This window comes from Mandrillus leucophaeus, unplaced genomic scaffold, assembly GCF_000951045.1.
Source record: "Mandrillus leucophaeus isolate KB7577 unplaced genomic scaffold, Mleu.le_1.0 Scaffold140, whole genome shotgun sequence".
NCBI lineage: Eukaryota > Metazoa > Chordata > Mammalia > Primates > Cercopithecidae > Mandrillus > Mandrillus leucophaeus.
In genome coordinates, this window is record NW_012101366.1 from 1,820,066 (window position 1) to 1,835,034 (window position 14,969).

General features: G+C 34.0%; 1 protein-coding gene across 2 annotated transcripts in view; it reads left to right on the forward strand.

Annotated features, from left to right (window-relative positions):
* HDAC9 (histone deacetylase 9) overlaps positions 1–14,969 on the forward strand; it is a 927,644-nt gene that overhangs the window by 869,200 nt on the left and 43,475 nt on the right. For both annotated transcript variants that reach the window (XM_011973893.1, XM_011973894.1), the window contains exon 23: positions 2,960–3,093. In XM_011973893.1, coding sequence (XP_011829283.1) covers positions 2,960–3,093 — 134 coding nt within the window. The remainder of the gene's footprint in view (positions 1–2,959; positions 3,094–14,969) is intronic.

Genomic DNA, 14,969 nt, shown 5'->3' on the forward strand with positions numbered 1-14,969 from the left:
AAGAAAAGAAAAGAAAAGATGCCCTGACTTTCTTCTCTATGAGAATTTATAATAAAGTTTTAAGGTCCATATTTATGATATACATGTGCAAACAACAACAGCAAACTCCACAACCAGTCTTGCAATATAAGAATTTAAAATAGATCCTAGATGGTAGTGTCCCAGATATCCAGCAAAAGCAAACAATATCACACTTGAGCCAGATTTGAAAGACAGATATCACATTCAACCCTGGTGTCTTAGTTCAGGCTGCTGTATCAAAGTATAATAGACTGATAGCTTATCAACAACAGAAATTTATTTCTCACAGTTCTGGTTACTGTAAGTCTGAGATCAGCTTGCCTGCATGGTCAGGTTCTGGTGAGGGCCTTCTGGAGTAAAGACTGCCAACTTCTCCTTGGACCCTTAGAAAGCGACAAGAGAACTAGAGGACTCTCTGGGTCCCTTTTGTAAGGGTACTAATCTCATCCATGAGGACTCTACTTAATCTGAACTAAAGAGTGCCAGCCTCTCCTTGGATCCTTAGAAGACAACAAGAGAGCTAGAGGACTCTCTGGGGTCCCTTTTGTAAGGGTACTGATCTCATTCATGAAGACTCTACCTAATTACCAAAGGCTGCCTCTCAAAAACATCACATTGGAGTTTAGAATTTCCACATATAAATTTTGGGGGGTTGTGACATTCAGTCCATTGCACCAAGCTTCAAATATTTTTCACATATAAAGTTACAATGAATACAAGCTCAAAGGACTCCACAAATTAAATAAATTAGTAAAAATTTTAAAAACGGGAGAATAAAGGCAGCATGAACATGAAGCAGCAAAAACAACAGAGAGCAAACTAAGCCAAAAGATTTCAAAAGTTAGTTGCAGAATACAAAATAATTATGCTGAAATAAATAAAGGAATAAATAAAAACATAAACAAGGAGTTAAGAAAGTATAATAAGGACCAATAAGTCATGAAATAGAACAAAATCAGAATTCTAGAGTTAAATAATATAATCACAGAAATCAAAATATCACTAAAGGTGTGATGTAGCAGATTAGAGGTCTCTGAAGAGGGAAAGTCTGGAAGACATCTCTGAATCAAAAATATACATAATGCAGGAAAGAGAGAGATGGAAAATATGAAAGAGAATGTAAAAGAGATCAAGGAAATATTTACAGACAATATCCACCTACATCTATGTGGAATTTCAAAATAATATAAGAAACAAATATTTTATTTCAGCAAATTCAAACACTGAAATAAAAAAAGGAAACTCCTGTAAAAATATAACTTAGGACGATATAGAAAGCAGGTGTAGTCATATAATCCCTTAAAAATTCAATCAATACTTAAAAATCTTCTTCAAAGTGAACACGAGACCCTAATGGTTTCATAGGAGATTTCTCCCTGACATTCTGGCATCAGATAATAAAAACAGAGAGTCCCAACCACATCAAAATTCATTATGGTCAATATAAGAATGGAAAATTACAGATTAACCCCATTCATGAATATACTCAAAAAATATCTTAAAACAAAGTATTAGCAAAACAAATCCAGGTGTGTATTAAAAAGATTATACATTATGACCAAGCTTATTTTACTTCCTAAATGCAGTGATGGCTTCATATTTGAAATATTAATTAATGTAACTAACAACACTGTCAAATTATGGGGAAAAGTCTATCTGTGTAAAGAAATAATTAGATTAAATTACATTTGTAATGAAATCTCTAAGTTAAATTAGAAATAGAAAGCTCCCCTCTTATACTGAATGAAACTACAATAAGATGCCATTTTTTTTTACCACCCACTTAGCAAATCATACCAAATGTTGGTAAGGATGTGACTTAACTGAAACTCTTACATATACTGTTTCTGAGAGTGGGGCTTGGTAATAGCCCTTTAGAAATAATCTGGCATTATTTAGCAGATTTTAAGACTCAACAATTCCATTTCACACGTGCATATGTGCACCAGAAGACCCGTGTAAGAATGTTCATGGTGACATTATTTGTAATGGTAAAATACCTGAAATTTGGTGATAACAAGAAAACCAACTCTCTGTCAATAGAAGAACGGGCAGATAACCTCCGTTGACATATAATGGCCTACTAGACAGCAAAAAAACTATAGCTACAGGCATCAACAGAGATGAGCTAACAAAATACATGAAATTAGTAAGTTGCAAAACTTTAAAACCATTTTTATAAAGTTCAAAAACAAGGAAATTAAACAAAGGAAATCAATGGAATTATAAACTCAGGATCCTGATCTCCCACAAGGAGGAGGATAGCTACTATCAGGGAGAGGCACATGGGGGTTTAAAAAGTGTTGCTAACTTAATTTTCTTTAAGTTGGAAGGTAAAAAAGCAGATATTTGTCATATTATTGTATTTTATAACATGTATAGATGTTATTCATATTTTGCATTTATCAAAGGTTTCACAATAAAATAATGCTTATAAAAATCTAATGTAATAGATTTTATATTACATTAGATAATGTAAATAATTATGTTAGATAATATAAATTTGTAATAGATAGCAATTGGAGGCATAGAAAACTTTCTATAATAAAGGCCAATGATGGAGACAGGAAGCATATGGCAAGCAAATGGAACAGTTTACCTTGTTAACACCGGCTGAATCATATTCAGTTTTTTGGTCCAGGTACGTACAGACTGTGTTATGAAAAGCAGCGCTGTGCACTGGTGAAGAGCCAGATTGGTGCCAGTCTTGGTTGTGATACGTCTTAGCTGTGGGATCTTGGGCTTTGGGTCCCTTATCTGTAAAATAGAGATAATAATAGGACCTAATCCATAAAGTTATTTTGAGTATTGAATGAATTAGCACACAGAAAATGCTTAGTAATGACTTACTCGAAATATGTGTTCAATCAACGTTAGATTCTAGTGATCATTTTCTCTTGATTTAATACTTTGAAATATTCTGTTTGTATTATGGTAGGTTTTGGTCATTTGACGAAGCAATTGATGACATTGGCTGATGGACGTGTGGTGTTGGCTCTAGAAGGAGGACATGATCTCACAGCCATCTGTGACGCATCAGAAGCCTGTGTAAATGCGCTTCTAGGAAATGAGGTAAAAAAGTAAAAGTACAAAAGGGCAGGGGTAAAGATTCAGGGATGTATGCATGTATATTTTTAAACTAAAAAAAAAAAAATTCTGCATACTCAGAAAGCTTAACATTGCTCTTACTATTAAGAAAGAAGGTAAGCCTTAGATAAGATAAGTTTACATGTTCTCATATACTACAGTGTTATTCCAGGTATAGAATCCACATAGCACTCACTCCCTTCAATCAGGTTAGCCACAGAGCTCAAAAATAAGAAGAACGTTTTGTCTACTGACCCAACCAATGAGTATGGAAACATTGAATAAGAAATAAAACTTTAAAAAATGTCTGGAGGTTTCTTGTAGGATTATGTTATTTCTGGGGAAAAAAAAAACTATTTTAAAAATTGGTAAACTATTTTTGTCAACATTTAAGAATTCTTTATGCTAAGAGATAGGTATTTCCATCTTACAGATGGTGAGAATGAGTCTCAAAAATGTTGAGAAATCCATCCAAAGTCATGTAGTCAGAATGTATTATAAGATCCAAGATATGAACATGAACCTAAATGGCCAAAGACCATTATTTTTTCTTTCACATGAGATGGCTACATTGCAACATATTTTCTGACTACTCTGCAGAATTCAGATCCAATTGCTATGAGGTTCACTTCCAGCTCATGGCAACATTTTCAACCAAATAGTTGCAATTCAGCAAATATTTCAGTTTCTATGTATTCATTAATATTATCCATTAACTCATTTTCTGTAGTGATTATACAGTAGTGTTAGGACTATCATATGCATTTTGCCTTTTATGAATTTGCAATATGATTTTGCTTATTAGATAAACATACACAAAATCTTTTTTAAAATCTATCATTCATATCATTTTTAACTGTAATGCATGCCTTTGCCTATAGTATTTATGAAACAAAATGTACCTTTTCTTCTGCACATAGAACGTATAGTTCTTATTGTCATTATTTTATAAACCTGTAGTGTTTCCACATGAATATTTTTCATATTTATTGAAGTAAAAATGTACATTGTTAATTTGAAGAAAAAATATGAGAGAGAAAACTTAAGCATTGCTCAAATACTTTACTCTTGTTAATTTTTTTTTTTTTTTCCTGCGACAGAGTCTCACTCTGTCACCCATGCTGGAGTGCAGTGGTGCGATCTCGGCTCACTGCAACCTCCGCCTCCTTGATTCAAGTAATTCTTCTGCCTCAGTCACCCAAGTAACTGGGATTACAGGTGTGCACCATCATGCCCAGCTAATTTTTGTATTTTTAGTAGAGACGGGGTGTCACCATGTTGGCTAGCCTGGTCTCGAACTCCTGACCTCATGATCTACCCGCCTCGGCCTCCCAAAGTGCTGGAATTACAGGCATGAGCCACCGCGCCCGGCTGTCTTATTAATTTTAGACGGCACAATAACCCAAAGGATGTAATTATCTAATGATTAGTGTCAACAAAGTACTGCTGTTTCAGATCACACACAATTCAAGGTGTGTAAAATTTTCTAAAATGTTAGTGTCTTTCTGAGATTCCTGTAAGTCAATAATGTCAAACAGAATGTTGAGTATTCTTTTACTTTTTGTGGTAGTAATGGACTGCGAGAAATAAATGCTATTTTTACTTTATAAGTTGATGTTGGGGTGCTTTTTTGCCCCCTAGATAAGATTTTTTGCATAGTCCCCTGTATTCTGAAATCACTTATTTGATTTTAAATATAGAAACATGTTACAGAAGCATATTGATATTAATATTTGCATTATAAAGGTTTACACAGATGTGCAGACAATCAGAATGAACTGTGGATTTGTGGCTCCATGGATAATTGACCTAGCCAGAAAGAAATGTTACCTGAGTGCAAAAGCCAACCACTTTTCTGCCTATGTGGAAGGAAATCAGGGATTTTACTGCCTTTCTTTGAACACATGCATTCAAATGAGATTCTGTCTCTATACTCTTATAAAATCTTTTGCTCTTAACCCAACATTTCCAATGAGGATGGAGTGATCTCTCCTATGATCGCCTTCTTTAAGAAATGATTATGTTTCAGAACAGATTCAATTGTGTGAAGTTACATGTTTTTCTTAATTTATCTGTGTTTACTGTGAAGCAAAGTGTGTTTTGTACCTTGCTGCCATTCTATGCCCTTTTGACTGGGAGAACTCTGGTCATTTTAGTACATGTGCTTTTCATGGAGATGAAATAGACTGCTTTTATAGAGCAATTAGTGACATTAAAATTGATGGCAATATGAGAGAGTACATATTCTTAAATACTCCTCTATGAAAATATCTTGCTGGCTGGGCGCGGTGGCTCATGCCTGTAATCCCAGCACTTTGGGAGGCCGAGGCGGGTGGATCACGAGGTCAGGAGATGGAGACCGTCCTGGCTAACATGGTGAAACCCCGTCTCTACTAAATATACAAAAAATTAGCCGGCGCGGTGGCGGGCGCCTGTAGTCCCGGTTACTCGGGAGGCTGAGGCAGGAGAGTGGCGTGAACCTGGGAGGCGGAGTTTGCAGTAAGCCGAGATGGCGCCACTGCACTCCAGCCTGGGCGACAGAGCGAGACTCGGAAGGAAGGAAGGGAGGAAGGGAGGAAGGGAGGAAGGGAGGAAGGGAGGAAGGGAGGGAGGGAGGGAGGGAGGGATTCAAAATTCTGAATTAAATATTAAAACCACCCTTTTAAATTTATGAATGACTTCCAAAAAGACAGAAAAACGAGAGTGAATACTGCAGTTGTTGGCTACCCTGGTGGCATCTGTTTGAAAATCACCAATTGGTCAGAGTTTGAACATTTATAATCTACTGCATATTGCAAAAGATAGTCGGAGCCTTAGGCCTAAGAAGGAAAGGTAAATTAATTGGAGACCAGAACACAGAAAGAATGACAATGATGTCACCTGATTTAAAGTTTGAGACCTGTGCCTTTTCTGTACATGTTTAGAAAGACCATGCCTGAGAAAGAGAAAGGAATAAAGGTATCACTGGATAATATTAAACCTGACCGTGTGAGTGTTTAGATTGCTAAAATTTCCAGTAAGTGCTAACTGAAATGATTATTTTTGGCTATATTGACTATTGAACTTACTAATTAATATGTATGTCTTATGGTAAATTTGAGTTAGTTATTATGATGCCCTAAATACCAGCTTGTCCCTTTTTTTTTGGTGATCTTCAGTTGCATAAGCGCAACCTAAAAATTTTCAGTATAAACTAAAGGAAGGGAGGTTTAAATAATGTATACCTTTCTATATTTTTTGTATTAAACTTTCTTGAGAACATAAATAAGAATATAGATTTCCCAGTAGATACTTTAAGGGTAACAATGAATATGGGATTATTGAATTTTTGAAAGGTAAATTTTGTTGTCAGGTCTATCAGAATATGGAAGAACAAAGTTAAGAAAAAGAAAGATTATTAAAAGTGAAAAATTAAAGAAAAATACAAGTGTGTTTTACATTATGATTCATTTGGAAAAAGGAAATGAAAATATAATACATAAAACGCATTAAAGAATGGAGAGTTCTTCTCACTTTCATTGACAATATAATTTATAATCCAAGGCCAGGTTTTCTGCATTTTTTTCAAGGTCAAAGATCATTATGACTACACTGAAGTTTTAAATTTCATACTTTTAGAGAAATAATATATAAGGCATATTGCATGTACCTCATCATTTTTTAAAAAGTGCATATATGCAGTTTTCACAGTAGTTTTGTATGGTAAGCTATAGGTGAGAAAATACAAAAGAATGTCTTTCAGATACCACCTATTGTGATTTCAAATCCCAGTTTCCCTCCAAACCCTTTATTCAGTGATTAATAGAGCAATTATAACTCATTATCTGGGATTTCACTTTTACAAATAACAAAATGTAGTAAAGCTTGAACTTAAAACATTGGCAGAACCCACTTGAGTTTCTCAACACTGAACATGCAATTGAACTCACATTAGAAAGGTCAAGAGGGGCCTTTCTGAGAGCCTCTGCTCTTTGTCAGATGTATTTATTCATGTGCGGAGGATTAGAATTCATAAACATTTTGCCAGTTTTTTGAATGCTATTTCTTTCCCTTGTTGTTTTTGGCCAGGCCATATCAATACAGCAAAATTTTACTTCTTAGAACTTATTATCAGCAGAATAATATGTATTACATAACCCAAAGTAATTATAAAATCAGCAGCAACCGTTAGTTCTGCATCTGTGTGGACACATAGATGTGTATCAAAAAACTTGATTTTTAAAAATTTTAGTTATCTGAGTGTTGTACCCAAAACAGGCATTTTCTTCTTTTTAAATATCTTTATCATGAAAATGATCTACTTAGCAAAACATCTCTTAATTATTCTTTTAAGAAATATGTACAAGGTTAGTCAAAATAGTATACTATTGGATTAAAACTAATTTGAGCATGGTACAGGAAATTCCTAGAGGCAACTAATTTTGAAGACATACCAGAAGTCCATTTTTTTTCTTTTTCTTGGCAAAGTTTAGAACTTAGATTTATCGGTCCAATCAGTGCATGATGAATATTTTTGATCTTTTTAAATGAAGCACTTAGAAGCACCAGCTTGGGGTTTGCAAGAAATTGAAGTGAATATTTAAATGAGAAGAATCATTAAGTTGCTTGGAAAGGCATTAGGGATACTTGTGTCAACAGCCACATAGTTTTTAGAATTCATAATAGAAACATCTGTGAGGTTCCCAGAAAATCTGATTTTGGTAATCTGTATTTGAGCTGATTGGCAAACAGTGTCACAGTTGCTTTAAGGCCAAATTTGCCTACTGTTATGCAAAGCCAATTAGTGGCACCCCGGGTTACTTCCTCTGAAAGAAATTTTCCCAAGAGGTGAGAAAAGCTTTAAGCAGTTTCCATTCCTACGGAATCTAAAACAAAAACATTGAAAAACTTCAAGCAAGTCGAAGAAAGGAGAGGACATGTAGTAGTAGAAGCCTTGGGTAGTGAGTTGAGAACATGGCCATTAGAAGATCACCTGTCAATACCAAATAAATGATGATTTCTAAGCTTGTTAGAGGAAAAAGCAAAACAAATTGTGATAGATCTGGAAGCTGTTGAAATTATGCTAAAGCCTCTAGTACTGTTCAGCATTTACACTTGGAGCATATAGCATGTTTTGATTTCCCTCACTCTTTTAAAATTTTGGCTTCTGATTTCTTTTTTTGTCTCTTTTTTTTTTTCTTTTCTTTCTTTCCCTCCCTGCCTCCCTCCCGTTATTCTTCACTTCCTCACTCCCTTCAACCCTCTCTCCCTTTCTCCTTCCCTCTCTCCACTTTCTTTTTAATAACTGCTATCGCCTGTTGAGTATGCTCAGCTGCTTTCATTTGACTTGAATTTCACAAACAGTGGCTAAACTTAGTGATCGTGTTTGTTGATAATCTTTTAAAGATGACGTTTTGCTCTAAAGCTGCTGAAATAGTCTCTTGAATTGACTCTAGTAAGTGTTGACAACCACCCCTGAGGTGAACTCTTGAGATGCTGTTGTCCAAGTTGCTCATCAGGGGTTTGTTTGCATTGGATTCCGAATGGGGAAGTTGTTTTGCCATCTTTTTCATCCTTTAGATTATGTATGGCTGAGGCTTAGTCCATTGGGGAATTGGTGTGAATCTGGGAAAGCTTACAAGCTCCTAAATAGTTGCCATTCATGAGTAAAGGAAGGAGGAACTGAATACAAGGACAATGTATGATATGTCAGAATAATGTTTTTCTATGGTTTTCTTTTAAACTTTGAAAGCTCACCATACTCTGAAAGAGAATGTATGGATAACCTAAAGAGAATAAAACTGTTTGGGAAAAATATTATTTGAAGATACTTTTCAGTGTGGATGTGGTCTATGAGGTTGCATTTCTTGTATTCAACAAGGCAGAGCCAAATCGATTGTGGATTTTTTTTGTTTATATGTTTTATCGAATGCCAAGTTAAGTGGAGGTTGTTTGGATAATTCAAAACTCCATTATATAAATTTTCTGTATAGTCTTTAGGTTTTTCAGAGAGTGTTAAGGAGAATATGGGCCAGGAACCTGGACATTTCATAGGTTATGGTAACCAATGAAAGAAAGAAAGCAGTTCTTTGCCATGGTGAAACAAACATGTAATGATTCTTTTATCTGCCCATTCATTCCTCTTTTATTGGGCATGTATTTTGTGCCCAAAAGTTTTAATATAAGTAAAAGTAAAACAAAGTGCATTGGGAATATAACATAAAACCATTGTTTTTAACTATAGAGATGGAGGAATATTTTAATATTTAATTGGTCTTGAATAAAAAAACAGACTAATATGAGCTAATATCTAAGGAAAAGATTATCATGTAATGGGAAGGCATAGATAAAGACATTAAGACTTCTTAGAACTGTGGATGGCTCTGTTTGGATTTGTTCATTTTGTTTTTGGTAGAGGAGAGGTATGTTGAGTAGAATAAAAGTACCTACTGAGTCTGAATCTGGGTAATGGAATATCATAAGGAATTAGAATTTCTGTGAAAAAAATATGGAAGCTTTAAACAAATGAATCCCAAGCTTTGGAGTGAAACAACAGCAACAAAACAGTGTATTTTTTTGTGTGTATGGAGATGGCAGAAGCTCATAGAAGAAAACAAAGCTTATTATGAAAATAACTGTTAGCAATTTTCCCAGATAATCAATAAACAAAATTATACTCTAACCACAATATGCTGGAACCGACTGTAAATGACTTGTGAAAGCCAATTGTGTGTGTCTCTGCTTAAATCTAAGTTCAATAACATCACATTAGTAGCCTGAAACAGGCCATGGTGGGAATATTTACACCACAGAAATCAGCAAATGCTACAAATTAGGACTACTTCTTGGACAGTTAGCAGTTAAACATTTACCGGCACACCACAGCTACATAATGTGAAACAGGTCTTGTTAGCAGAAAAGTCAACATTTGGAAAAGAGTATCATACAAAATCTCTTTAATAAAACAAAAAATTAAGAAAATATTGAAAAATATAAAATTAGCAGATTAAAGGAAGAAGAGATTAAAAAAGCAAACAAAGAGAAGAATACTAAGACACACAAAGTGAAACAGGGCTTACCAAATTTGACTGTCAAATTTAAACTTACTTGCAGAAATGGGGGCAAGTAAACAACAAGATTTTTGGCATTTAATGTGAGCCAAGCCTTCTTCATAACAATTGATATCCAAACTGCGGACATTATGTTGAAACACTATAAATACAGCCCTGAACAAACTTCCTTTCAATGTTGTTAGAACTTTCGTTTGACATGCACTTTTCAATATATATAGTATTTTCGTAACTCTACTATGTGGTTCTGTTTTCTCATTATGTTGTATATCTACAAACTTACCTTAATGATTAAACAAGAATATCAATAATCTGAATTATCCAACAAATTGCATTCATTATCCTCTTTCCAATAGACCACTATGCCTTCTTCCATTTATTTTTAGGTTCATTTTTAATTACTTAGTTGGTGATTGCCATAGATGTTTAAATGTATCATGTGCAAACTGTCCATGGTTTAGCACCATGGAAATTATAGGATACTATTTGGGCTTGATATGAAACAGAGGCTTCTTCTCTTTGATATGGAACAGAGGCCTCTTCCTCCTTTCATTCATTGGCTGATGTATTGTTTAACCTACATTTCTCCAAAGGATAAAAACTCAGTTAATAGAATAATAGCTACAGTAATGATCTCAGAGTCTGGCTCACTGGTCCCTCTTACCTTATTCAAGGAATTCCTGCAATATCTCATGCGAGCTGATGACCATGACTGTTCCCTTTACCTCTTGGTCTTCCTGTTACTCTCATAAGATTTATTAGACTTATGTCACTGCTATTGACCAGACATATTTCTTTATTGCTGTGTTGATATCACCCTACATCAACCACATGTAGGTAGGATGCAGGCAGACCCAATCTGAATAATTTCAATAGTTTGTCAGTGTAGTAACTTGATTGTCAGTACAATCACCCTGATTCTGATTTTTCCCCCAATCTATTTGGGCAAGAATTTTAATGACTTCAAACAAATAAAAGAGGTTATTTCGAGAATGACTCATGAATCACAATATGGATAAAATTATAACCAGATTTACTTACACAATCAAATTAAACATACACATCTAATTGCAGACTTCTCTAAGATAATTATTCAAATGAGAGCTGAGTTTTCACCACCAATCCCTCCTCACTAGGGAATTGATAATAGTTCATTAGCATGTAGAGTCAGGTCTTTATCACAATCTGCTTCCCTTGTCCTCTTGGTCTTGATTATCATATTCTTCCAAAGTTCCACAATATCTTTGACCCTGACAACTGAACCCTTTCTGCATTTTGTCTGAGTCGCTTTGCATGTTGCAGGGGGACTTTCAGCTTTCTTTGTAAGTGAATTTGTGGCCTTATATCTAAGAATATAACATGCTGCTCTCATGCAAAATATACAATCTCACTTTGTTTCCTGGAAGCACAATAATACAGTGGAAAGAACATGGACTCAAGATCCAGACTTTGTTTCCCTATTCTCTTATGTCACAATGCTTTTTTTAAAAAATTTTTAACTTTTGCTAAACTGTTTTTAATTGTAAAATATAACACTTATACAGAAAACTGCAAAACACAAATGTACACCTCAATGAAATATGACAGAGATCACATATGTAATGATCAACCAAGAGATAGAGTAATGTCAGCATGTCAAAAGACCCCACATTCCCTAGTATCCCTTCTCTTTTCTGAAAGTAACCAATTTTCTGATTTCTAACACTACATTTTAATTTGTAACTTTATATCCATGAAATCATACAATATATAATTCCTTTCTTACTCGTTTTGCTCAACGTTATATTTGTGAGATTTATCCATGTTGTTGCAACCAGCCATAGTTGATTCGTTTTTATTAACATATAGTATTCCATTCCGTAAAAATGATTTTTGGGAAAATGTCACAGTTTATTTACATGTTCTACTTTTAACAGATAAAGGGAATTTTTCCAGTTTGGGGGCTATTGTATCTAATGTTGTGATGGACATTTTATATGTGTTTCTCGGTGCACTTGTACCGACATTTTTGTTGAACATATTTCTACAAATGGTATTGCTGAATCCTGAAATATACATGTGTTTAAGTTTTGTGGATAGCACCAAACTGTTTTCCATAGTTACATAGTGACAATTTGTACTCCTACCAGTGGCATACAAGTGTTTACACAGTTCTGTATCCTTCTAATACTCCATATTGTCAGTCTTTTAAAATCTTAGCCATTCTGTTGGATGTGTAGTAGTATATCACCATGGTTTTGATTTGCCCAGATGCTAATGAGGTAAAGCAGTTCTTCATCTATTTATTGATCATTTGAATGTACTGTTTTTGAAGTATCTATTCAAAACTTTTGTCCACCTTCATATTGTCTTTTTCCTTACGATTTAGCAGTTCTTTATAGGTTCTAGTGTTGGTTTCATGTGTTGAAAGGTGACCTTTGATAAATGAAAGTAACTTTTTAATGTGGTATAATTTATCAATCTTTTCCTGTAGAATTAGTTCTTTTTGTATTCTGTTTAAATATTCTTTCTGGATTCCCAAAGTCATGAAAGATTATTTTTATTTTTTCCTTACTCTTCTCTGAAAGGTTTATTTTTTGACTTCAACATTCAGATGCATACTTCATCCGGCATTGAATATGTATATGTATATATGAATATAGAGGTCAGGTTGGTTTGTTTGTTTCAATGTGAATATACAGTTGATTAAGTACCACTTATAGAAAAGACCATCCATTTGACGGGGCACAGTGGTTCACACCTGTAATCCCAGCACTTTGGGAGGCTGAGGTGGGCGAATCACAAGGTCAGAAGTTCGAGACCAGCCTAGCCAACATGGTGAAACCCATCTCTACTAAAAATACAAAAATTATCCGGGCATGGTGGCATGCACCTGTAATCCCAGCTGCTCAGGAGACTGAGGCTGGAGAATCACTTGAACCCGGGAGGCGGAGGTTGCAGTGAGCTGAGATAGTACCACTGCACTCCAGCCTGGGTGACAGTACAAGACTCCGTCTCAAAAAAAAAAAAAAAAAGCCATCCATTTATTATGGCTCAGTAGTGTTAACTTCATCCATGTATACATGGAAAGTCTATTCTATTTCACAGGTTTCTCTCTTTTTCTGTGATATTATCAGACTGTCTTAACTATTGTAGTTTTATAAAACGTCTTGATATCTGGTAGAACAAATCTTTCAGTTTGTTTTTCTTCTTCAAGACAGTTTTGGCTACATTTGGCGCCTCTGTATTTTTATATAAAATTTTAGAATCAGCTTGGGTGGTTGTACAAATCACATATAAGTGGATATAAATGGGTTTAGTTCACCAATTAAGACAAAGGTGATTACAGTGTAATAACAGATGCTGTTTAAACAGAAGCTTTCTGTAATATAAGAAAAGTTTGAATGAAGGAAATGAAAAAAAATTATCCACCAGAACTAACTGAAGGAAAACTCATGTGACCCTATTAATATCAGATAAAAATGGACCTTAAGGCAAGAGAAAATGGAGATCAAAAGAGATGTTTCATACTAATACAATATTCTATGAACCAAGAAGATAAAACAATTCAAACTTTTTGTGTCTAAGACAGCATGAAAACATATTAAGCATAAATGGAAAGAACCAAATGATAAAATAGGCAAAACCACAATCATAATAACAAATTTTAGTATGCTTCTCTCAGTAACTGGTAAATCATGAAGAAAATAAAAGTGAAGGGTGATGTAGAAGATTTAAACACTTGATAAACTTGCTATAATTTAAATATATAATGGAGTGTATATATACCCTAACATGACAGAATATGATTCTTTTCAAGGACATTCTTAACATTTTAAAAAATAGACCATATATGGAGCATAAAGCAAGTTTCAATAAATTTCAACTAATTCAACTAATTGAATTCATACATAGTATAATTTCTTACCACAGTGAGGTAATTAGAAAATCGTACATATTTTGAGCTTTCAAATACACTCTCTAATTCATGTGTCCAAAGAAATCACAGTGAAATATTAGAAAGTATTCTGAAATAAAGCATTATGAAAATATAACATGTGAAAACTTGTGTGATATATAAAGCTGAACTTAGAGAAACATGTAGTTTTAAATGTATATATTAGAAAAGAATAAAGTTTAAAATTAATGTTGAAAGCGTACATCTCATTAGAGAATCAAAGCAGCAAATTAAATGCAAAGAAACCAAAGAAGATATAAATAAAATGATAAAATAGAAAACAAGCATATTATATGTAAGATTTTTAAAGTCAAAGGTTGATTCTTTGAGATAAGTAGTAAAATTGATTTTATTCTAGTAAGACTGACCAACAAAGAAGCAGCATGCGTGTCCTGCACTGGGAAAGAAAAGGGGACTTCACTACAGATTTTAATGTTATTAAAAGGATGACAAGAAAATATTAAAATAAACTTTATGTAAACATTTCGAAAATTTATGAAATGGAATATATGAAATGGAAAAATTATAATAAAAATGCAACTTCACAAGACTGCATAAAAATACAGAAAATTTGAATGGTTCTTTAGTTACTAACAAAATTGAGTTTTTAAAACTAAATTTACCAGGAGAAAACACAAAACCCATATAGCTTCACCAGGCAATTCTATCAGGAGTTTAAGGAAAAAATAACACCAATCACAAATTGTTTTAGAATAGAGGAGTGGAGGGTAGGAAGAATACATCGCAAATAAATTTTTGAGGCCTATATAATACTGATACCAAAAACTTAAGAGAATATCACAAGAAAGGAATATTATAGGAGAATCTTTCTCATAGTCATAGTAGTTAAAACCCTAAATAAAATAGTAGCAGTT